The sequence below is a fragment of the Triplophysa dalaica genome, chromosome 1, assembly GCF_015846415.1.
Source record: "Triplophysa dalaica isolate WHDGS20190420 chromosome 1, ASM1584641v1, whole genome shotgun sequence".
Classification (NCBI taxonomy): Eukaryota; Metazoa; Chordata; class Actinopteri; order Cypriniformes; family Nemacheilidae; genus Triplophysa; species Triplophysa dalaica.
In genome coordinates, this window is record NC_079542.1 from 3,943,526 (window position 1) to 3,965,994 (window position 22,469).

At 37.9% G+C, this 22,469-nt stretch overlaps 3 protein-coding genes across 5 annotated transcripts in view; 2 read left to right on the top strand and 1 right to left on the bottom strand.

Annotated features, from left to right (window-relative positions):
* Positions 1 to 6,588: 6,588 nt before the first annotated feature.
* Positions 6,589 to 13,113, top strand: cdhr5a (cadherin-related family member 5a). 3 transcript variants are annotated; one of them, XM_056750097.1, is made up of 14 exons: positions 6,589 to 6,731; positions 7,239 to 7,414; positions 8,208 to 8,270; positions 8,428 to 8,517; positions 8,615 to 8,701; positions 8,776 to 8,880; positions 8,964 to 9,149; positions 9,221 to 9,311; positions 9,407 to 9,504; positions 9,950 to 10,156; positions 10,358 to 10,471; positions 10,573 to 10,639; positions 11,756 to 11,938; positions 12,159 to 13,113. In XM_056750097.1, the coding sequence occupies exons 1-14, from the start codon at positions 6,641 to 6,643 to the stop codon at positions 12,647 to 12,649; spliced, it is 2,049 nt and encodes a 682-aa protein (XP_056606075.1). In that variant the 5' UTR covers positions 6,589 to 6,640; the 3' UTR covers positions 12,650 to 13,113. The 3 variants fall into 3 exon arrangements, with proteins under 3 accessions (XP_056606075.1, XP_056605997.1, XP_056606159.1); XM_056750019.1 differs by having other exon boundaries at positions 11,756 to 11,913; positions 12,065 to 13,113; XM_056750181.1 differs by lacking the exon at positions 9,950 to 10,156 and having other exon boundaries at positions 11,756 to 11,913; positions 12,065 to 13,113.
* A 1,248-nt stretch (positions 13,114 to 14,361) lies between these two features.
* On the bottom strand, positions 14,362 to 15,267 carry rxfp3.3a2 (relaxin family peptide receptor 3.3a2). Its single transcript, XM_056759394.1, has 2 exons — positions 14,760 to 15,267; positions 14,362 to 14,629 (listed from the first exon to the last, which is right to left on the bottom strand). The coding sequence occupies exons 1-2, from the start codon at positions 15,265 to 15,267 to the stop codon at positions 14,493 to 14,495; spliced, it is 645 nt and encodes a 214-aa protein (XP_056615372.1). The 3' UTR covers positions 14,362 to 14,492.
* A 1,150-nt stretch (positions 15,268 to 16,417) lies between these two features.
* The window catches only part of LOC130428075 (A disintegrin and metalloproteinase with thrombospondin motifs 7), a 49,563-nt gene continuing 43,511 nt past the window's right edge, over positions 16,418 to 22,469 (top strand). Inside the window, exons 1-4 of the mRNA XM_056755925.1 lie at positions 16,418 to 16,764; positions 20,265 to 20,632; positions 20,844 to 21,021; positions 21,144 to 21,337. Coding sequence (XP_056611903.1) covers positions 16,635 to 16,764; positions 20,265 to 20,632; positions 20,844 to 21,021; positions 21,144 to 21,337 — 870 coding nt within the window. The 5' untranslated portion in view covers positions 16,418 to 16,634. The remainder of the gene's footprint in view (positions 16,765 to 20,264; positions 20,633 to 20,843; positions 21,022 to 21,143; positions 21,338 to 22,469) is intronic.

Here is a 22,469-nt window from a genome sequence, read left to right on the forward strand (position 1 = left end):
TATAAAAATATATGTCTGTATTGTTTGGTTTATATGAAAACATTTATAAAAATATTTTTACACATGCCAGATTGGCGTTCTGTAGAAAGTGCATCACTCCTGTCAGATATCGATTTGGATTTTGTTTATGTCCTACTATGACCCCACAAAAAAGGAATTTTACTATACAATATTACAAGCGTCTTCTGTTTAAAGTCTGCTTTGTGATCCAAAAGGGAGTAAATAATATAATAATATTTTCTCAAACTTGTTTAGGAGACACATAGTAGACAGAAGATGGAAAAATTCTGTCTTTATTTACTCACCCTCAAGTTGTTCCAAATCTGCTTTTCTCTGATGAACACAGAGATAGATATTTGGAAGAATGCTTTTAATGCTTAACTGTAAACAGCTCTTGGCCACCATTGACTACCAAAGTATGTAAATTTGCTTTATACATTTCTTTGTTCTGTTAAACACAAAAAATATATTTTTAAGAATGTATACAGGAGTTGTAATGTTGAGTACCATTGTCATTTTTCCTTTGATAGTCAATGGTGTCCAAGAACTGTTTGATCGCAAGGATTCTTCCAAATATCTTTCTGTTTGTTCGTCAGAACAAAGACATATATACAGATTTGGAATACCTGGGTGAGTAAATGATGAAATAATTTAAATTTTTGGGTGAAGTTTTCCTTCAAACGGTTTTCCAAGCCATTATCACACAGACACTTTATTTTCCAATAACCAATGAAGTTACTTTTGACTCTCAGATCGTGCTGATAGAAAGTTATTGTGTTATGCTTTTTTATATCATGTCCTGTTATTGTTTTCTGTTTCTCCTATGATATTGGCTTTAAAATTGATTAAATTATTGTTGTTTTAACTCTGCCATGATTAGGAACATGAAAGAACTCTGCCATGATTAGGAACATACCTTGTGGTTTGAGATACATTAAAGCTCAGCCAGGTGTACAATTGAATTTGATCTCAGGGGCTTAAAGTCTTCGGTTGTTGACATTATTTTGTGCTTTTGGGGAATTGAATACTTGAACCCTAATTTACCTTAACAAAACTTTTCATTCCATTTTATGTATTAAAAGCTTGCGTGCATGATCCATGATCCATATGTAGGTATAATAATATTCTATATATTGGATATGTATACATGTATCTATACAGTATGTGTACTGAATGTATGTATGTGTATATATATATATATGAGGATCTTTCTTTTTATTCATCAATAAGAAACTGTACTTAAATATATATATATATATATATATATATATATATATATAAGTTGATTATTAGTATATTCTTCACAAATAAGTTAGAATGAACAGGCATGCACTTCATATTGAGGCATCGAAACAAAAGACATTTTAAGATTTGAAAGAACTTCTCTCCTCCTTGGCTATATCATTGACATCATTGGCCAGTACTTTACAGCCTTGAGTTTTAAGATTTTTCTGAAGCAGAACATTAACCTTCCATATAAACTTCTAGGTACAAGGAGATATGTTAAAAAGAGGCCTGAAATCTGTGAAAGTATTTCTTACCACACAGATGACAGCCATATCTTGACCCAGGTGACATTCCGTTTGTGACAAAAAAAGTTTACTTTTGAATTCATCTTTTGGTTGTCTTTGAAACCCTTGAAACAGTCTTCATCTTTCCAATTCAAGGCCATTTTTATCCATCCCTTTCATTTAAAATGAGAAAAGACACCTAAGTATGCCAGCAGTTCAGAAAGGTAAGACATTCTCTTAACATGAATTTAAGGTCGAAACTGTGTTCTAAAAACGGCGGCTGACCTAAAACAGGATGTTCAGTGGCTACACTTCTGTAATACTTTATCAACAACCTCTCTAAGCAACTCCAATACAAACCATAAAACACGGAGGACTGTTTTTATATCGCTGCATATCGAATAGAAAATAAAGGTTAACATAGCGTGGTTTAGCGTGCACACGTGTCAAACAAGTTTAATGAAACCATTGGTTTTGTCCTGTCTGTGACCTCTCTACAGTGTTAGGAATCAATTTAGCAGGGTGAGGATTGAGTCACTTTAAGCAGGTTTAAAAAAAGGCTTAGGTGGAGATCAGGGTCTAGTGTGTGAGCACGTGTGCCCTTTTGACGTCATATGGGATAAGTTACCAACCAAGCATTACAGAATTTTATAATGATTGTATTGTACTGGTTGTATTAAATCGTCAACCCAGAGTCTCTGGTTAGTTTGTGGCTTTGGCATGCAATTTGGAATCTATTTATTCGTTTTCATGGACACGAATTTCCACCTTTTTTCGTGTTACTCAGCACGACTTTCAACGAGTGTATGTACATTTATATATTTATAACGGATCTCAAAAGAGTCTAACATATTTTAAAAGGTGGCTAACACCCAACACACATGAATTCCCATCAGATTGCGTTGATATATATTTATCTATGAGAGATACCACATATTAAGATACGTTAGATTAAATGTCGTGCCGACTGCCATAAAAAGGGGGAAATTTGTGTCCATAAACTTGAATTAATAGATTGCAGTTTGTGACAATGTCACAGATTTCCGTGACACTGTGTTGTAATAGTGCAATCACGTTGAGAAGAGGTGAAGAAAAACCTAGACTGGCAAGTACAATGAAGTTTTATCAGGTGTTTATTTTAAAGCACAGATTTTTATTTATTTATGTTTCATTTCGGTGTCCATATTTTCTCAAATATTCCCCCTTTCAAGAAAAAAGAAAGTCAACTTTTTTTTCAATCTCATTTCATCACAGACTAACAAGACTGTGTTCATGGGTCCAGATCTGGAACACACATTGCATGCACTATGCCTAAGTCGCTTTGGTCTCCACTTTTGATCAAAATACAGAATGTAAAAGGTAGTGGTTTTCAACTTAAGTTGATAATACAAAGCTACAGGCTGGGCTAGAAGGACTGACCCAGAAACTGTTGCCACGTTGCTGAGATCCCAATCATCTGCATGCCCTTGAGCAAGATGCTTCACAGGTTGTTCCAAGGAGACTGTCTCTGAAAATTATGTTTTATATGAGCATCAACACATCAAACTAGACAATCATACAAAACTTCAAACGTATATTAAAACATGTTGATAACATTTACTCAAAACAAAACATTAAAATATATCTATAAAACTTTTAATATTATGCCAATTTTGTAAGTATAACCGAATGTGCAAGATATGATATGATCTGGAGGTCTCTTTTCACTTTTAAAAGTCCTTTTACTTATTTTTTTTATTTTTTTATATTGCTGGTTGGTTAACATTGCATTTTGCATAATGAATTATACATTGTTTTTTTTTCCGATGGGAACAGACCCATGTGTTATGACCAGACAATTTAAAAGTATCTGTTTATTTTCTTTGGCTGAAAAATGTTTTATTAATCAGGGATTAACAAAGTTTTTCATCTCATGACCCACCTAGACATGTATAATCTCTGACAAATCGCACCACAATATTTTTACAAGCAATACAAGGGGAAGAAGGCAAATTTTAGCAGAGAATGGCTTTAATAATAATAATGGCAAAAATAAAGAATCTTATTGTAAGATATGAAAACGTTGCCACAGTCACTTATTGGACTAAATAATGAGATCTGAACTCATTTTGCGACCTACCGGTGGTCTGTCACAGTGGTGCTGTACCAAGAGAGATGCTCACCCTCTTAATGTTTGTCCTTTTTTTTGTTGTGTTAGCAGGCTATCGTGTTGAATGCTTTTTAAATGTACACATTTCCACTGCAAACAAACATATGCATTCGTAAACCTCATCTTTTGTTCTTATGTTTAATGAGTTTTTTGTCTTTTAATGGAAACCAGCAGAGAGAATAATTACTGATGCTGTAAGATGTACTAGTGAGCATCATTGTGTGGTCTGCTGATGCATGACTCGTGTCCTGTTTTCAGTGTGTTTCCTAGTCATGAGACATGAACTGAGACCTCATCCTTTCTTTGTTGATGAGTTGCCGGCACTGTTGGTTACTGGAGCCAAATCCAAGCATTGTATTAACTTTGTAAACTCTGTGGTACTGCTCCAGAGACCTTTAACCATAAGCTACCACATCTGATTATTGGATGTGTTATTTCTGTTATTATTTCTGTAGCATGATGAAGAATAAATAGTTGTAATGCTACAGAGCTTTAGTATGAAAAATGCTGCAATGTCTGTGCTTATCAATATTCCCATATAAGAAACCCTAATGTTATTCTGTACAGTTTCTGTATAATTGTTCGGTGTGACTGCGTTGTGGAACACACTCAAATCTTTTTGCATTAAATTTGTGTACATGGTTAATAAAATTGAGTTACGTTAAGATTTACAAATTTGACCAATTTGTTCAAACTCTCCCTGAGTTGCCAAAGTTTGTGGATAATAGGATTTACCTGCTTTCTACAAAAGGACCTGTGAAATGAAGCATGTTGAAGATTAATACATTTGTGGCATTTGTAGTTATAGTTAATCAAGATTTGCCTTCCTCAAAATATAAACTGATGTCTGACTTTTCTTTTTATACTCAAAACATTTAATGTACTTTGTATATATTTTTTAATTCCAATTTTCATTATTCACATATTTGTGGTGCTCAAAAGTGTACTATTCTTCTAAAATATAAAAAAAATATAAATTAGGAATAAATAACTGTCCTAAAAATAAGAGTTTATATTCACATAGACTATAGATTTCACTGAGATTAAGAAATGGAATTGATTTATTGCACGACACTGTCATCTGTTGGTCAGGAAAAGCACTATGAGCACTGTGGTGTTTAATGATGCTTATAGCAGTTCTCAAACTTTTTGGTTGCCCCCTTTGTGTTGGTCGTATTGCTTTGCGGCTCCCCAAATAAAGACATATGATCTTAAACTTAGAGTTTTAATTAAACCAAAGACATATTCAAATTTGACAATGCTGAAACGCCAATTATTTGGGTTGGTGGTTACTATTTATCTGGCTACTATTTATCTGTTTGATTGGACAAAATTTATGATAAAATGCCACAAGTTGCTCCCCTGGACCCATCATGGAGCCCCCAGTTTGAGAACCATAGCCTTAAAGTATTTCAGTTATGTTTCTTATTTTGAGATTTGGGGATTTAAACAAACCCGTGAGTAAACTTAACTTGTTCAGCAGCATTTGCACTACAGACGTGATATAACCTCTGAATAAAAATACTTTATTGGAAATAAGCAAGAAATCACTTTTCTAAACGATCTGCCTTGAAATTTAAATTAAAGTGGCATTTCTATAAAAATGTAATTTAGCAAAAATGAATTAAGCTAAACCCACTCATAAATGTAATCATGGGCGCCTAATCGATCACTATCCCAAGAGCAAGACTAAATAACTTAAAATGAAACGTCTTATACTATCGATATTCTGAGGAGTGTGTATTTGAATACTACAAGTAAACAGCAAACCATTAAAAATGTAAATGTAGTAAGTAAATGTAGGCTATTTTTCTTTTGAAGTTAAACTCGCCCCACAAACTCCTAAATAAATGTAAAAACTGGCAATTTCATTGTTTTCTTTTCTTTTTTTCACATGCTTAAATTAAATTTGTAACCCTTGAAAGAGGCTATGTTTTTCTGCTTTTCAGCTGTAGAAGAAGAGGGCAGTTATTTGATAGTAAGAATTATATTATGTTGCTTCTTATAAACAATGCAGCCCACAGGCCAGCTGTCCAGGGCCTTTGGCCTGCTTCAGTGAATGCATGACAGTAACACACATGTACATAGCTGCACAATGTGTTTTGTGTGCTTGACATGGGACTGTGTACCCGTTGTTCCCACACAGATAAACAGTGGGGGGTGGCAGAGATGCTCTGCTCATCCAAACATGTATAACACCAGCGCTTGTCACGGTTGACATGTGCCAGAGAAGAACATGGACGGGTCAGGAGGAAGGATTGAACTTGGACTTGAATGAAACTCGTCCATGCTTAATTTGACCTGTGGTTACCCTGACTCGTTTAGGTATATTCATTTCTTATTTACAAAGATTTACATGTAATTTGATTAGCAAATAAACACGTAGAGTGCATTTTAAGTATGGCTTACAGAACAGAAGATATTTTGATAAACGTTGGTAACCAATCAACACTGGCCCCATTGACCTCCATTGCATGAAGATGTTTCTCAAAATATCTTCTTTTGTGTTGTACAGAAGAAAGAGTCATTTAATTGATGGCATCTCTTTAATGTGTCGATAATTTCAAGGGCCACTGTATGTATAATCCACCATTCATTAAATAATATGTTGTATAGTTATAAAATGGAGACACCGATCCATCACTAATATTTCCAAGTATTAAAGTAATCAAATCTTGTTCCCCTTTTTCACATTTCATCATCAGCACACATTCCCATGCATTTTTTCCACCATCGGAACGCTTGTGCAGAAATACACAATGAGCACTGAAAACAGATGCAAGTATTTTGGTGGGAGGGAGCAGTCCACTGTTGGCAAGCTCCTTAGGCAATATATGACCGTAAGATGAAGTCACAAACATTGCGACTGGAGTCAACTCCCACTCATCGGCCATCACAGTCACTGCTTTATGTGAAGTACCAGCTTGTGCCACCGTCTCCCAGTCCTCCATAGTTGGTTGTGTGCATCCGAAATCGGGAAATGGACACGACATTTAAACACAAATCCATAAATGCTGTGCTTGCCTGTGTGCTCGTGTCATTCTTACACAAAATCTGCTTTGCTGATAAAAGTAAGTGACTTTTATTTCTGGTTTTAGATTTTAGGATTTGTTGGCTCATCGTCAGATGCTATTGAGTCTCTTAGTTTCAAATTGGCCTTCTAAGATGAGAGTGTGAAGCTTAATGTTAAGACTTACTTTTTCCTATCAAATATAAAGAATATAGAGTTATTACAACACTAGAAGCCATACTATATATGCATACACCCATATTGTTACTCTCTGAATGAAAGCTCGGATCTCCAAAACTGCCACTTTACAGGACGTAAAAAAATCCATTAATTAAACACTCTGAAGTCAAAGTTCTTGAATGTGATCAAGTAATGACAAAATAAAAATTCATGAAAATGGAGGTACAAGGTTTCATTCTGACAGCAACAATATAAAGTTAATACATTGGTGTACCGTATAAGCTCCACAGTATATATGTTTATCAAAAAGCGTACAAATCGATGTTTCTGTGTCGATGAGAGGTGCTTTTGTTTCTTCGTCGTGATGATGTTTGTCTTTTCTCTCTAGTTTGTACAGTCCTCTCAGACCCTGTCATAATTAAAGAGAACAACACAGCTGACACTGTTCTTGTCCGTATTAACACAACGGCAAAGGATGTCACGCTGAATATTACAGAGAATCCTGGGAATGTATTTTATCTGAAAGGTTTTGACCTGATGGTAAAGAAAGGCCTGGACTTTGAAGTATGTGTATTTCTTGTTTGTTTTGTTTGTCTTGATTTGCTTTGTGTGTAATGGGTCTGCTGGGAAATCAAACAGCTGGTTTTATATATGCTGATAGCTGGTCATTTATTCATTTGGTTATCTAAGCTGTTTTAGTGGTTTATTTATTTATTGACAGTTAAACATGACTCTATAACATTTTAGGTGTTTAGGAGATTAGCTTAACCAAAAAAGAGTTTGACTATCTTAAACTATGACTTGTTTGTAGACTTGTATTTAAATACGTTTCACAATGAAATACGACAAATCTTTTGGTGGCTGTTTGAGTTTGTATGTATTTTTTTACATTTATAGTCGCAGAAAAAGAAAGAGACCATTCCAAATTTTCATTTAATCATCAAGATGTATTGAGGCCTTTCCAGTTCAGCGACTCTTGAATTTCAACAAAATCCAACCTTAGGAGTTATTTTTCTCATATAAAAAGATAATAGTTGAACCTTTCCTAAATACATCTACAAATAAAACTGTTCTTTTATTTAAAAGTGAATCTGAACTTGTTTTCTTTGCAGTATTTTAGGTGGGCATCTTTTCTGTTATTTTGACATGTTTCTCCAGTTTTCGTTTTCTGCAAAAATTGAAATATTGTTAGTCATTCACAGAAGGACACAAAAATGACAATTTTACCAAAACACATCTTTTTATTAAGTTCAGATCAACTGAAATTAAATTTGAAATGGTCTCTACAGTTTTTTCCGCGGCTGTACATGTTTTTCTGTAAAAGATGTGACATTTCAATTTATACTTCTTTGCTCAGACTCTTTTAGGTCCTGAAGAACTAACTGTTCAAGTTCGATGTAATAAAACTGGCTTCAGAAGTGTAAGTCCCGGATTCGCAATTGCATACAGTACGATATACACTGAATGATAGTTTGATACTCTAAAGTCAGTCTGGAAATCTCTCCTATTTTAGTTAAAGGTTTTGAATTCGGGTTAAGGTTCATATAAACTATGAATGTTAAATCTATCCTTCACAGACTACTCTGACCATGCTTGTTCGCGTTGAGAATATCAATGACAACCCTCCTACATTTGACAAGAGCGAGTATACGCTTAATGTAAATGAGGTAAGGACTTCACATTTAGCTTACAATGGCCATAATATTGTGCACTGAATTTAAGGGTTCTGAATCAAAACTGTTTTCTGATGTCTTTGTTGAACAGCTTACACCAGTTAATTCTAGCATTGGTACAATTGAAGCCACAGATGAAGATTCAGAAGTTCTGTATTACACGATGGAACAAACAATGGTATGAACCTGATTCATTTACTTGAGTAAAGCATAAATGTAGAAATAGTCGAAAAAGTACATTTTCTTTTACAGAGCAGGAACTTTCGATTGGAGTCCATCTATACCCCCAAAATCCTTGTGAACAAAGTTTTAGATTATGATGTCGTCCAACAGGTCAAACTGATATTGTATGTTCAGGTGTGTACATTAATTCCACTTGGATCTTGAAGCGTTTGAATCATCTCTGCCACCGTAACACATGCGGGTCTGGTCTTTAACAGGATACTCCACCTCCTGGACATCCGGGTGAATCGTCTTTCACAGCCTCAGCGACCATCATCATCAATGTAAAAGACATTGACAACCGTCCTCCGTGGTTTCAGCCATGTACAAGAGTACCTCTTGGCAATGCCAAACTCTGCCTGAGTTTGGGCTACAAAGGAAGAGTCAATTTAACAGAGAAACAGGTACGAATCAGGTGAACGAATGTTTACAGTGTTGTGTTTTAAAATAATACATTCACGATTTGCATTGAAAGGACGGAGCCCTGCAGTTGCAGCCGGGTCCGGTGTATGCCAGAGACGGAGATAAAAGCAGAAATGAAGAGATAAGCTATAAAATAGTTAAAGGTAGTGTGTTCATTTCTTCTCATGTCACTGTTTCCTTTAGACGCACTGTGCCGAAAAAGAGTTGTGCGGGTTAGTATGTGTGTCTTTGCATTTAGGAAATGAAGACAATATGTTTCAGATTGATGAAAACTCTGGCAACATCACCATGTTGAAGCCGGCAGATGTAGCCGGTCCCATATCACTCTTAGTACTGGTGAGTTAAGTTTGATTTTTGTTTCGCTTTGGTTTTCATTAAATGATACTACTATGCAAATTACTCAAAAACTGTTTTATTCTTAAATTTTGGGACCATAATGGAGTTTATGCATTGCTTATAAATGAAACAAACAGATTTCTCTATTTCAATGCATTTTTAATGTACATATAAATGCATTGCCTACCGTGTCTAAACCTTTAAACATTGTCCATTTCATTGTTGAATTGGGGCACATTCACACCCAAAAGAAAGAAAAATGTTTCAACTATTTCTCCCAGACTTACATAAGATTAAATGGAGAGCGAATGGAAACTTCTGTCACCAATTTATAGAACCCTCCTTAGAAAGACAAATGTCACCAACAGATTTGGTCTCTTAACTTTTAAGCTTTTACATCGCCCTTCGTTTCGAGAATAGCTGTCTCCCTGTTTGTTCCTCCCAGGCCTCCCAGGTATCAAACAGAGACCAGTTTGCCACCACTACAGTAACAGTTGACGTCAAGAAAAAGAGCAGAAATCCTCCAAGGTTTGAGAAGGAAAGATATGAAGCGTATGTTTACAGTAATTCAGGCCCTGAAAACATGGTGCTACGGGACCGGACATCAAACAGACCTTTCAGAATCCGCGCGAGGGATGAAGATTTCGCAGGTGTACGTCACAGTTTAAAGAAAGTGTTCTCGTTGAGATTTTTTTGCATGTTTTTACTTTTCAAAAATATTTAGATTTGGGCTATCATTTCCTTCTGCTTCTAGGTATTTACTGTTTAGCGTTAGAGAATTTGACAGATATTAATGTGTAGAGATAATAAGATTGAGCGAGAGTGTTTTCTCTGTTCTCTCCCTTTTTCACAGGGAATCAATCCTGATGTTAGATATGAAGTCCAATATAGCAGCTATGTTAATATCACAACAGACGGGTTTTTACTTCTGAAGAAAGCAGTTCGCACAGATTCCTTTGCTTTGCAGGCAAGTATGCATGACATCTTTGTTCAAATCTTTACTTTAACACCACCGTACCCATGATCTTAAGGCAAAAAGTCTCTTAAAGTTCTGTTTCTTGTGAGCAGCTTCGGGCGGTTGATGTGTCCACTGGTGAGTCGGGGACATCCACACTTTCTGTGGTTGTGTTACCAAGTAAGTCATTGGATTCAATGAACTCAATTATGCATTTTGTTTACATTACAGTTTAATGTTAACTGTCCGTGTCTTTTTTGAGCCTACACATTAAAACGCATGTTGGAACTAAAATGGCGGTAACTCATGACTTCTTTGGAGTACAGACTTACGGTTGGTCTCGTTTGAAAAAAGAAAAGTAGCTGATTATTGATAAAAAAATCACAAACACACACAAAAAGTAAATTAAAGGTTTGTTGTTAGATTTATTGTAAAAAATATATTAAAAAGTTTGTCTTTTTCTTTGATTAAAAAATATGTAAAAAAAGAAATATGGGTCGCAAAAAGCAAAACTAAAAGTCTCTAAGCACACTCTTTATAAAAAATAATCAATTACTCTCCCTACACCAAAGGAATCTGTATTCTAGAGTTTTAGACCTTTCCAATGATATATAGTTTGTCATGATTCGATTAGAAATTACATGCAAAATATCGATGCAAACTTAGGTGTCCCGTATACGGAACGGGGGACAGTTAACAGACACATGACCATAAAACATGCCGGACGTAGTATGTCCGAAATAAATTCATACGACTCCCACTCATGCTATATAGAACGTGCTGTTTTAACAGCCGATAGGTAGGTACTTATTCAAATTCAGTACCTACTGTCGCAGTTTTCAATTTCGGACGCAGCCACACTCTCGGCGGAAGCAGACCATCCGGGTATTTCTCGCCTACTGTTTTGTACATACTGAGGTTTCGGACATACTACTATAAAGTATGGAAGTAAGCGATTTCGGAAGCATGGAATATTTTAGCGTATGTTGGTGATCTGTATGTTCCTATGGGTACAGGATATATCAGCCGCTAAATAAGATCAAAATATTGTAGTCTTTCATAAACGTATAATTTTGCTTCAAAACACATTTACTAATCTACGGTGCTCCAACATTTACATTTATGCATTTGGCAGAAGCAATTATCCAAAGCGAATTACATTGCATTATCCTATACATTTGTCATGCACATCAGGGGCGTGAGAATATCATGAGAGGATTTTTGCATTTGGCTGAAGTATTCCTTTAAGGTTCTGTTGCTTTTCTTAACCTCCTCTTTGCACAACTGCCATACCAGCGGCGGGGGTCCAGACGACCGAAGAGACTTACCGCGCCGGAGACATGGCTCTGCTGGGTTTCGTGATGGCCGCTCTGCTGGTGCTGTGCCTCATCGTGATTGGCTATCTCATTTCCCGCGTCAAGAAGGGGAATCCTGACGCGTTCAAGTTGTCTGAGGTCAGCATCTTCTCTTCAAAGCTCAGTGAGTCCAGTTCTAAGTGTCCACTCTGTAAAACAGCTGACGCTTGAGAGAAATGTCCATTAGACTCCCTAAGCACATACAGCAAATAATAGACAAATGCAAGATTAACACTTTGCCCTCATTCAGTGTTTAGGGCCATTCTTGAAGTATACTCAGCCCCCTAACAGGCCAAGGCCAAGAGATAGCATGCAGTTCACCAATGATGGTTTCTTAAATGAAGGGGACACGGGGAGATCCAGGTCCAGACGTGCCGAACTGAGAGATCGGAGACCGGATCCGGCTCAGGCGGGCAGTGTGAGAGCGATACCTCGCGAGAGACAGAGGCACTGTAGCTCCTGCGGTGTCCAGGTACATGGCAACCACAAACACCACAGCAGCCCTGCTGTCCAGTCCAGAGCGAGGCAGAGTAAAAATAAGGTAACGTCTATTCTGGCTAAAGAGAGGAGGAGAGACGACAGACAAAAGACAGTGTGGTTTAAGGAGAGCGAGGATTCTTCTGATATCGAGGTGGAGATCATTCCAGACAACATCGGATTAAAGTCTGAAGAGGACTGGGAGAAGGCAGAGAGGGATGTCGCTTCCCCGCCGTCGGGAGGCGGTGAAATGGAACTGGGGGAAATAACTACGTCGAATACACAGGACTTGAGTAGCAGTGAAAGGGCTATTTCTGATAGCAGAGATGGACTGAACACAGAAAAACAAGATCAGTGAAGATCAGAGAACCCCCAGCAACAAACGAGAATCCTCTGATCTTCATAGACTCAAGTCTTCAGTTCGGCTGAAGTATCTGAAGAAATAGTCATAATTTGTGGCAAAACACTGATACTTACATGTCCAGTTTTAGGCTATAGACTGATTTCAGTCCGCTACCATGTTGAAATCGAAAGCGAGGCAGTCTATCTGTGCTTACAGTTTTCTTCCCACCTCACCCTCGCTTTCCATTTCAACATGGCGGCGGCGTGAAATCCATCTATTGAGAGGAATGAGGTCATTCTGATGTCTTTTGTCGTTGTTTGATGTGTGCTGCACTAATATGCAAATATATGTTGCCTTTCTGTATTTTAACTTATTTTTAACTACAATTAAAGGAAACAATATTTAACATGCAATGTTGGCTTACTGCTCTATTTAACGAATGATAAATAATGGAAAACAATATTTTATATGAACATGTAAATGACGTCACTTTGTTGAAAAACGAACAAAGCAAGTTTGAATGTGTTTTTTGTCTATAATGTGGTTATTGTCAGTCACTTTAAAATAAAGACAGAAGAAGTATTGGTTTGTCAACGCACCTTTTAGTCAAAGATTTCTTACCCTCATTATGCTCTGTAGAATCATTAAGCTTTTTTTCTGCGGATGTTTAATGTCCTCCATATGTTACCAAGCAAAGGATAAATATGACCAAGGAAATGTGGACACCGGAGAGATGTTGAAGTGGATTTTAATGCAGGCCATGATGAGAAACCCGATGTTACACTTTATTGTTTATTGTTCAATTCTTGTTAACTGTAGTTTGTGATGAAATGCATTTTCACAGGTATTTACACGCTTTCAATGATAGTTGAATGATATTCTTTTTAGTCGTGACCAGGTTTAGTGGGTTATATACAACTTCAGGATTCATCATTCGCTTATTGAAGGTTTATTCTATTTAGCTTCTTGAGGATCTTAATTAACTTGATGATCATAACAGGCAATAAACAGTGCTTGCAGAAGGAAATTAAATGAATGTAATATCAGTATGAATTTAACCCAATGCGAAATGTAGGTGGATTTCACTCTGGTATTCAGTTTAAGAGATAAAGTGAATGTAATATTTACCGTTTATACGAACGATTTTACAGCATAAATACAATATGCATTTTCTTTTGCAAGCATTGCTGTCAAAATACTTCATAGTGTACATCTTCTGTTTTACACTTTATATTTACAAACACTGTTTAATTACAATATACTGTAAATAACACTTACAGAACAAAATATACACAAACAGATTAAATATAATTCAAAAGTCGCCTTGTGTCACATGCAAAGACTGCAACGACTTTAGCATCAGATTTGGAGTCTGTGTTGTTCAGATAACAATAAAAATGTGCATATGTTTTGCATTGTTAATTATTCCATTGTTTGATGTCATATAATGTGTACAATTTCATCTGAGACACTGACAAGTATTAAAATTAAACACTATTAAAACATTCTGACATTCATAAAAACAGAAACATTTGTGCATTGTTGTTTTAGCAGGTAGCCTGTGCTGCATCAGTCCGAGGGGATTGCTGCCTGTCGATCACGTTTAAATGGACCCGAGTGTGTGCGTCATCCTGATTTTGGTGCATGTCACAGCTGTACCCATGCAACTTTGCAGCTTTGGAAACAGGTGATGACACGCGCCAAAACAAACTATGCAACATTTTCCTAAACTCTCTTCTCATCAGACAATACAAAACTGGATTCAGACAACTATTCGTATGGGCGAGACAGACAGTCAAGGGGAAAATGTAAGTATGCACCATATAATATGTTTTATCCCAGTTGACAGCGTTCAGTTTCACCAGGACGCCCCAAAGGGTGATGGCGTGGTTTGGCATCCAGCAAATAAAAAAGGAGAGGACCACCACGGTGACAGATTTGGTGACATAAGATCGCCTCCCTTGGTGATTTTTAATGGCCCTTTGTCGAACAAACCTTAAAAGTAAGAGATAACATACCGACAGGATGAACATTGGCAGGATGAATGCAATGACTATTTTCTGAAGGTGATAAAGAGCAAGCCAATCGTGGCCATCTGGAAACCTGAGGAGACACAGTTTTTCACCTGCAACGACTGTCACCGTGGAGAAAATGGTAGTTGGAGCTGTGGCTATGGTCGCCAGTATCCACATCACAGCACATATCCATTTCACAGATGCAGACCTTTTTCGAGAAGGGATCTTTAGGGCGGATGCGACAGACCAGTACCGAGTGATGCTCATAGCGGTGAGAAAAAACACACTCGCGTACATGTTCATCACGGTGACCGATAAAATGATCTTGCACATGGCGTTACCAAACGGCCAGCTGAAATCCAGCACAGTATCCACCGCCCAAAAAGGCAAAGTCAAGACAAACTGAAAGTCAGTCACGGCTAAATGGATGACAAATACGTTAATGGTGGATTTCTTGCGACCCTGCCGTATCTTCATCAAGAAAAACACCAAAAGGTTCCCGACCAGACCCATGGCGCACACCACGGAGTAGACCACCGAGATTATAATCCTCAGGACCAGACTACCATCAGCATTCAAATCGATATCCTCCAGACTGCTAAACTTGTGTTGATCCATTAAACTTTTGTTTAAAGTTCCAGTGTAGTTTAAAATGTCTCCCATTATTTCTGATCGGAGCGCATCAACAGGTACATGGAAACCTACTGGTCTGTGCGCCGGAATCGTTTCACATTGTTTCACAGAGAAGAAAGTTTTAGAAGTTTTTAGATAAGAGTACCGTTCTGTACTGGTAAGGGACGTGTTTGATCACGGTTCACCTGGCAAACAGGGCTTTATGGAGATGCGCGCTGGAAGCGCCCGCCCGCGCAGAGCGCGCACTGGATAATGCCACTGACCGTGCAGTTGACGTCATGTCAATTTCATGCATTTTTAGTAATTCTCAACGAGGGATGACTTAACAACACGAAATGTAAACTGACAAAAAGTAGACCATTATGATTTTATTAAATGCGCCTAAAGTGTACTGTAATATTTACAGTATCAAGCCCAAATATTTAAAGAGGTATTTCTGGATATGTAAATGTCGTCGTCATAGTTATGTAATGCATTATCAAATTAAATTGTTTTACTTTGACGTTAGAGCATGTTTTTATTATTTTAATACTTGTTAATATATCCCCAACCCCCCCCCCCCCCCCCTTATAATATCTACGAAGTCTATGTCGTCTTCAAATGTCGTCAAACATCTGGAATGTTTGCTTGATGGGACTGAGTTCATATGCAGTGAAATGATGTTCGCTGCTGTGTCCACTAGAGGAGGCACTTGATAAACACAGATACATCAACAGCTCAGTGTTGTATAACTTTAAGCGGTGGAATTATATCAAAGATTTGACTCGTAATGGACTAGGCCTATTTGTTTTATATGCTAAAGTCGTTTCAAGATTTTAGTTATGCGTTATTGAAGACTTAATAAATGTAATATTATCAGTGACATCTACATGGACGCGCAATACGCGTCCACAACTGGGTAAAGCGCACGCACGTTTTAGTTAAAGTATTAAAGTACTTTGCATTCAGAAAGATCAAGCAGTAATGTGCATACAGACGCACCCGACACAAAGACAGTTCCTCCCACGAGCCGAGAAGAGGGCGGGGCTTCAGTTAAGTTTTAGTGAAACAAAGTTTCAGCTGGAGTTCTGTGAGCGGCATCAGTAACAGTTTTCACCCGGCTAATATCTGGTTGTGTTGGACCTCGGACCACAAATACTCCTGGTTCATAGACTGCTGCAATGTTGCGTTATTTGTTTTGGATTGATGCGCATTGCAAAGTTTTGTGTAGGCATATACAACAGAGTGCTTTTGTGTGATGGGTCCAAACCACCGATGCATTAGGCAGATGCAAAAAATACTATTAAAACTATTCGGATGTAAATGGTCAGTGGGTGTATGACGAGCGCTGGCTGAGTTATCATCTGCTTACAATGATGCTTCCACTGGAATACACATTTAAAGTTTTTGGACCAGCCGGATTTTCTCTATACTTTGTTATCACAGCTGGACTTCTGTCCTCACTCGAGAGCACAAAAACGAGCCGATTTCAGTCAGAAACAGGTGAGTGCATGACCTTGTGCTGTGATTTTCACCATCGTCTTGATCGTTATTGTTGCTTGACAGTTGACAATGTTTACACAATGGCGTTTGGCACGTATGCGCGCTCAGGCACTTAAAGTGTGTTGCATTTGTCATTGCATGCCTAAAGTGAATTGTCATGCCATTGAGGTCACAAACCAAACAAGTTCAAAGAAAGACGCAAAAGATATGTTTTAAACACTTTACATTGCCTGTATCTGTGATGGCACATGCTGCTTTTTCATTGTTGTGTTGGTGCTCCATGAATGCATCCATAAAATAAAGCTTCACTCTTCTTGAACTGTAGAGTTCAGTAGTGAAACTCAATATTCATCATCCTACTGTGTTCCCAGAGCCCCTCGTGTGGTTTTGAGCTATGTTTGCCCTGGTGAAGCATACACCCCCCCACTCCATATCCCATTTCTGGGAGGAAATCCCACAATCCCTAACAATGTTTCCTCTGCTTCTGCAATAAAAGTGCTGTCGGTGAACAGATAAAACAGACACTTAATGAGTCTGTTGGGTAATATAAGAATATACAGAACGCTATTCACTTATTTTATTCCCCATAATTGTTTCACCCTCAGGGGCTCACTGTGGCAAAACCAAACAATCGTTTGAAGCAAATAAATACAAAGTATTTTTCAATAAATATGCAGCAGAACAGGGCCCCAGAATTATTCACAGAAAGTAAATCATTTGTAAGATTATTCCCAGTGTTTTTAAAAGGAGCCTAAAGAAACTTTAGAGGGTGTCAGAGAGTTATGTTCTGACTCGCTGGTAAAGCTTTTACTAAGGTCAATGTAGGCCTGTAATGCATATTTCAGGTACCTTCTCGGGGTCAGAGAGGTGTAGCGATTTTCCAGACACTGAAATGTTATAGAGTGCCGTTGACAAATGAAAAATCCAAATTTCAGCATCTGAGCAAATGTTGCAACCTTGAAAGCAAAACAAACGCTCTTTAACACGATTGAGCTCTTAAAAAATATGTTGAACGTGCATTCTTAATATGAAGGCATGGGTATTTGAAGATCAATTCTATTTAATTCACCCATTCTGTTGTTGTTTGATCAGAATGAGACACTTTAGCCTGCTGGTTTTATGATAATTCATGGATTTTCTCATGCATTATTCATTTGTTCCCCATAAAACTAGAGAAGCATACGCGAGGGTATAACTGCATTTGATGCAGAGGAAACCTAATTGTAAAATAGAAATAGAATGGAACTTAAAAGATGATCTTGTTAAAACCTGCTGAGGTGTGGGTCACAAAATCTTCCAAATCTGAGAGAATAAGCATTGTCCGGTTTGTGAATGAATGATTCATTTGAGTCTGCTTATTTTAATGAATCATTTGATCCATCTCACAAAATCAGCCTGATCTATTTGATCCCAGACTAAGGGTTCCTTATATAAAACACATTCTATGCGTATGCTTCAATCTGATTGGTTGACAACATTCTGTATGCCTCAACTGTCAATTAAAGAAGAAGAAGCTCGTTTGAGAAGCATTAGCATTGAAAGTGGCAAGTGAACAGTCACTTTTTATTGCAGATTTGAGATGTTTTATAAAGAATATAGATAATTCATTCAGAAATGCGTTTGAGTAAACATGACTATGCCAGAGTTCAAACAGACCAATCACAGCACTTGCGGTCCACGTAAGGTCCGCGTTGAGTTGCCATGTTGTTACATTTTTACGGCGTAGGTCCTACGCACGACTATAACTTTTGCTTAAGAGTTTCATATTACTTCACCAAGTTTAAAGAATAGATGTTATAGTGAAGCTTACAGGCCATTACTGGAAACGTGTGCAGTTTCGTTTCAATAAACAACACATTTCAAAAACAAGAAATACATATACTGAAATCGAATAAATAGAAAAACAAAGTGCATTAATAAACACTGATAGCCTACTGGTTCGTTTTCCTCTTCAAGCTGCTTATAACTGATATCAAGCTTTCCTGTGGCTCAGTGGTTAGAGCATGGCACTAGCAATGCCAAGTTCATTGGTTCAATCATAGGGATTGCACTTAAAGTCAGAAACAAATGTATATTACAATGCAATGCAAGTCGCTTGGGATAAAAGCCTCTGCCAAATGCATGAATGTAAATGTAATTGAACAAATATATTTCGATAGACCTGGTCTGTCAAAAGTTTGGTGTGGAAGATAGAAACAATACGAGGAATAAACAATTTATTATCACTGGCTTTTCTGTCACATTACCGCAAACACGACGGTGTGCTCGCGATCTCTCACGCACACACACACACACCCCACGTGGCTCAAGCTTCCGAGTCCGTTCGCTCTTACATAAATGAGATGCTCAAGAAAGTAGTCCTACCATCAACAGCATTTTAAAGACGATAACATGACAAACATTGAAATTAAACATTTGAACAATGTTTAAGTTTAGTGGTATAAGTGGAATAATTAACTCCAGGCCGTTCAATTATTCGAAAGTTAATGCACACCCGAGGTTGGAAAGTTTTTTTTCGAACATATAAAACTGTTTCGCAACAACTTTTCTTAGTCCCTTATTGCACAATTCTCCCAGAAAAGCACGCGGCACGGCCACATGAGAGCAGGAGAAGGAGCATGCACAGACGTCACTTTCACTTGTGTTCAGGAGAGAGAGAGAGAGAGAGAGCATACATTAGCAAAGTTCAGGTGTTTGTTTGTTCACTATATTTGGGTGATAAATGTTATATTAACGGTGGATATAACGCTGCATTTGGAGATCGTTTGAAACTGATATATGTTGCCGTCCCAGCGCTAAAAGATGCCAGACATGAACCGCATGCGCTGAGTGAAACTAATGTCTATGTTTTGTTGACAATGGGTGCGAACGTGCTTTAGTTCAGTCTACCCCTCCCCCCCGCACGCGCCGTATGTTTTCAGAAACAATAGTAAAGCTGTATCTATCTTTTATAAATGTGATTAAACTAAATACTCTTCGAAGATACAAAGTTTGCAATACTACTATATAGGTACTCAAGATTAATATGAGATTGACAGATAACCTGTGTGTTACCCCCGCTGTAATATTGTCGCTGTCCTTCCGAAGCCTCACATGTCCAAATTCGCTGTTTTTAAGAAAAACACTGTACTTTTTTGTCGATAACAAACTGTGTTGTCAAAGTTGATGAGCACTTTTTAATACTTTTTATTGGTTAGATATTTGCAAAACCAAGTGATAAAAAGGATGACTAATAATATTGATATATGGCAACAACAAAACAATCACAAAATCTGGAGATACAAGGTTTCAGAAAGACAGCAGCGATTATAATTTAAAACTATTTGTATCTATGAAAAGGGAAAGGTTGTTCCTGGTGCCATTTTCCTTAGTCGGTTGTTGAAAAATAAAACCTTGTGGGGGGAAAATTAGTCATGAAGTTGTTTGTAAAACCATGTAAAAGAAAAGTGACTGTTCTTTAAAAGTAATAAATGTCCATGAAACAATTATTGTTTATATAGGTCCTACTCTTGATGGAGTTTCCGAATATGAAGTTGTTCATCCTATCAGAGTGGATTCAACTGGACACTTTCTATCGAATCACGTTTCCCACCGAGTGAGTCGAGTTCAGAGAAGAGAGACTGGAAAGACCCCAGAGCATCCGCCCCAGGTTTTCTACCATCTGCAGTATGGTGGTCAAGAGCTGCACTTTAATCTGACGCTGAACCCTCATCTGCTGGCACCCGGTTTTGTCACCGAGCGCAGATATGGTGGTCTTCAAGGGTCCACGCTACAAGGCCATGGACATTCTCTCTGTTACTTTTTGGGAGATGTGAGGAGCAGCACGCTGAGCGGGGGTCGAGCGTCTGTGAGCACCTGCAGTGGCCTGGTGAGTCTTTAAATTCACAATATTTGAACACTTTACAACTGCTTTGATCTTTAATCTAAAAGACATCAAGAATAAAGAATCCAGTTTACAGAAGCCTTTTACATGCCCATCTGGGTTCACGACTACATCGATCAAGATTTGGTGCACAATATGTGCATTCTCAAGCATTTTTACTGTACCACAGTTTGCATTGACTTCATGTTTTCTGCAGTCCGGACTCTTCCAACTCTCTGGAGAGGAATTCTTCATTAGCCCCTTGGAACCGACACTAGAAGAGTCCACACCGCAGGCTCATGCCATCTATAAGCGACACGCTGACCTATCGGAACACCAGCTGCTCCAGCCTCTGTTTGGGGAGCACCCGGGCAACGGGACATGCGGGGTCAAAGGTCCGTCTCCGGGGTGCTTGATATTGATAGGGCAAAATAACTTAGTCCAAATGATGGCTTTCATACAGCAAAACTCTTTGCGTCATCCAAATTTCGGGTTATATAATGTTTGGCTCTCTCAGATCCTCAGGGAGGCGTGGAGCAGGTGGACAGGCGGAGAGAGCGCTGGGAAAGGCGACAGCGCCGCAGACGGATTACACAGCGCTCTGTAAGCACGGAGAAGTGGGTAGAGACCCTGGTGGTGGCCGATCCTAAAATGGTGGAGTACCACGGTCGCAAAGGAGTCGTGAGCTATGTGCTCTCGGTCATGAATATTGTGAGTAACTGTGAAATCTATGTTATGCTTAGACTTGTTTCCAATGTCAGTCATGATCTGTCTCCAAGTTGTCACAGAAGAGAACAAGTTTCCAAGTTTCGAAATCCACGCGTTTCTTTGCTCTCCATTCTCAAGCCTGATGTTTTGTTTCGGCTAATCCTTACTTCCCCTCCTGAACTTCCACCTCACTGATTCTCTCAGATGGTTACATGTGCCTTCAGGACAGCTTCTGTTAAGATCCAAGTCAGCTGACCTCGCTCCTGTCTGTTTTTTCCTAAATATACGCTGTCTGGCTTCTGTGTTTGAAGAACATGCAGAGGGAAAGCCCTCAGGAAAAGGGGCATTCCCTTCCAGACACATGTTTGGCATTGAAGATCATGACATAAATGGGAAACATTCCATTATCTTTAATTTCCTCTTGTGCAGCTGTGCTTCTGTTGGATTGTCATACTGCTTATGAGTTAGCAGCGATTTAGATTGAGTTCCCAAAGCTTAAGTTTTAATTTACAGGCTGAAAGAGTTTGGGATTTAAATCCTTGTTTTCTCCAGTTTGTCAATATTAACCGTTTCATGGGGCGCGCACGCTGGGACCGCAGTTAACTTTCAGTCTGTGTTTGGCTAGTGTCTAATAATATAACTATTTATATTTATTTAATTTTTGTTAATAGTAATTTGTAATATTATTTCATATGTATAATAATACAATTAAATAAACAATTTGTTGTATGTTAATTTTGATGAATTGATAATTTGTTGAATGGGTCTTGAAGTTCAGTCACATTATAGAAACCGTATGGTACATTGATATCTAGTGGTTAAGCTTGCTTAGTGGCATCTAGTGGTGAGGTTACGAACTGCAGTCAATGGCTCACTCCACCCCCCCTGTTCGGAGCATTACGGTTCCTGACACAGGACCAAGTTATCGTCGCATTTTTGCTTTTTCTGAAGGAGATTACGTGTTTTTACGAAACATGCTCTGTAGCATGTTTTAAACTGTCTGTTTAGAGCTACTGTAGAAACAACATGGCAAATTCCATGCAAGGGGAAGATGTATGTAGATAGAAATAGTTAATTCTAAAAACACATAAAGCTTCATTATGTAAGGTCTCTAGACACCTCTGAACACATAGTT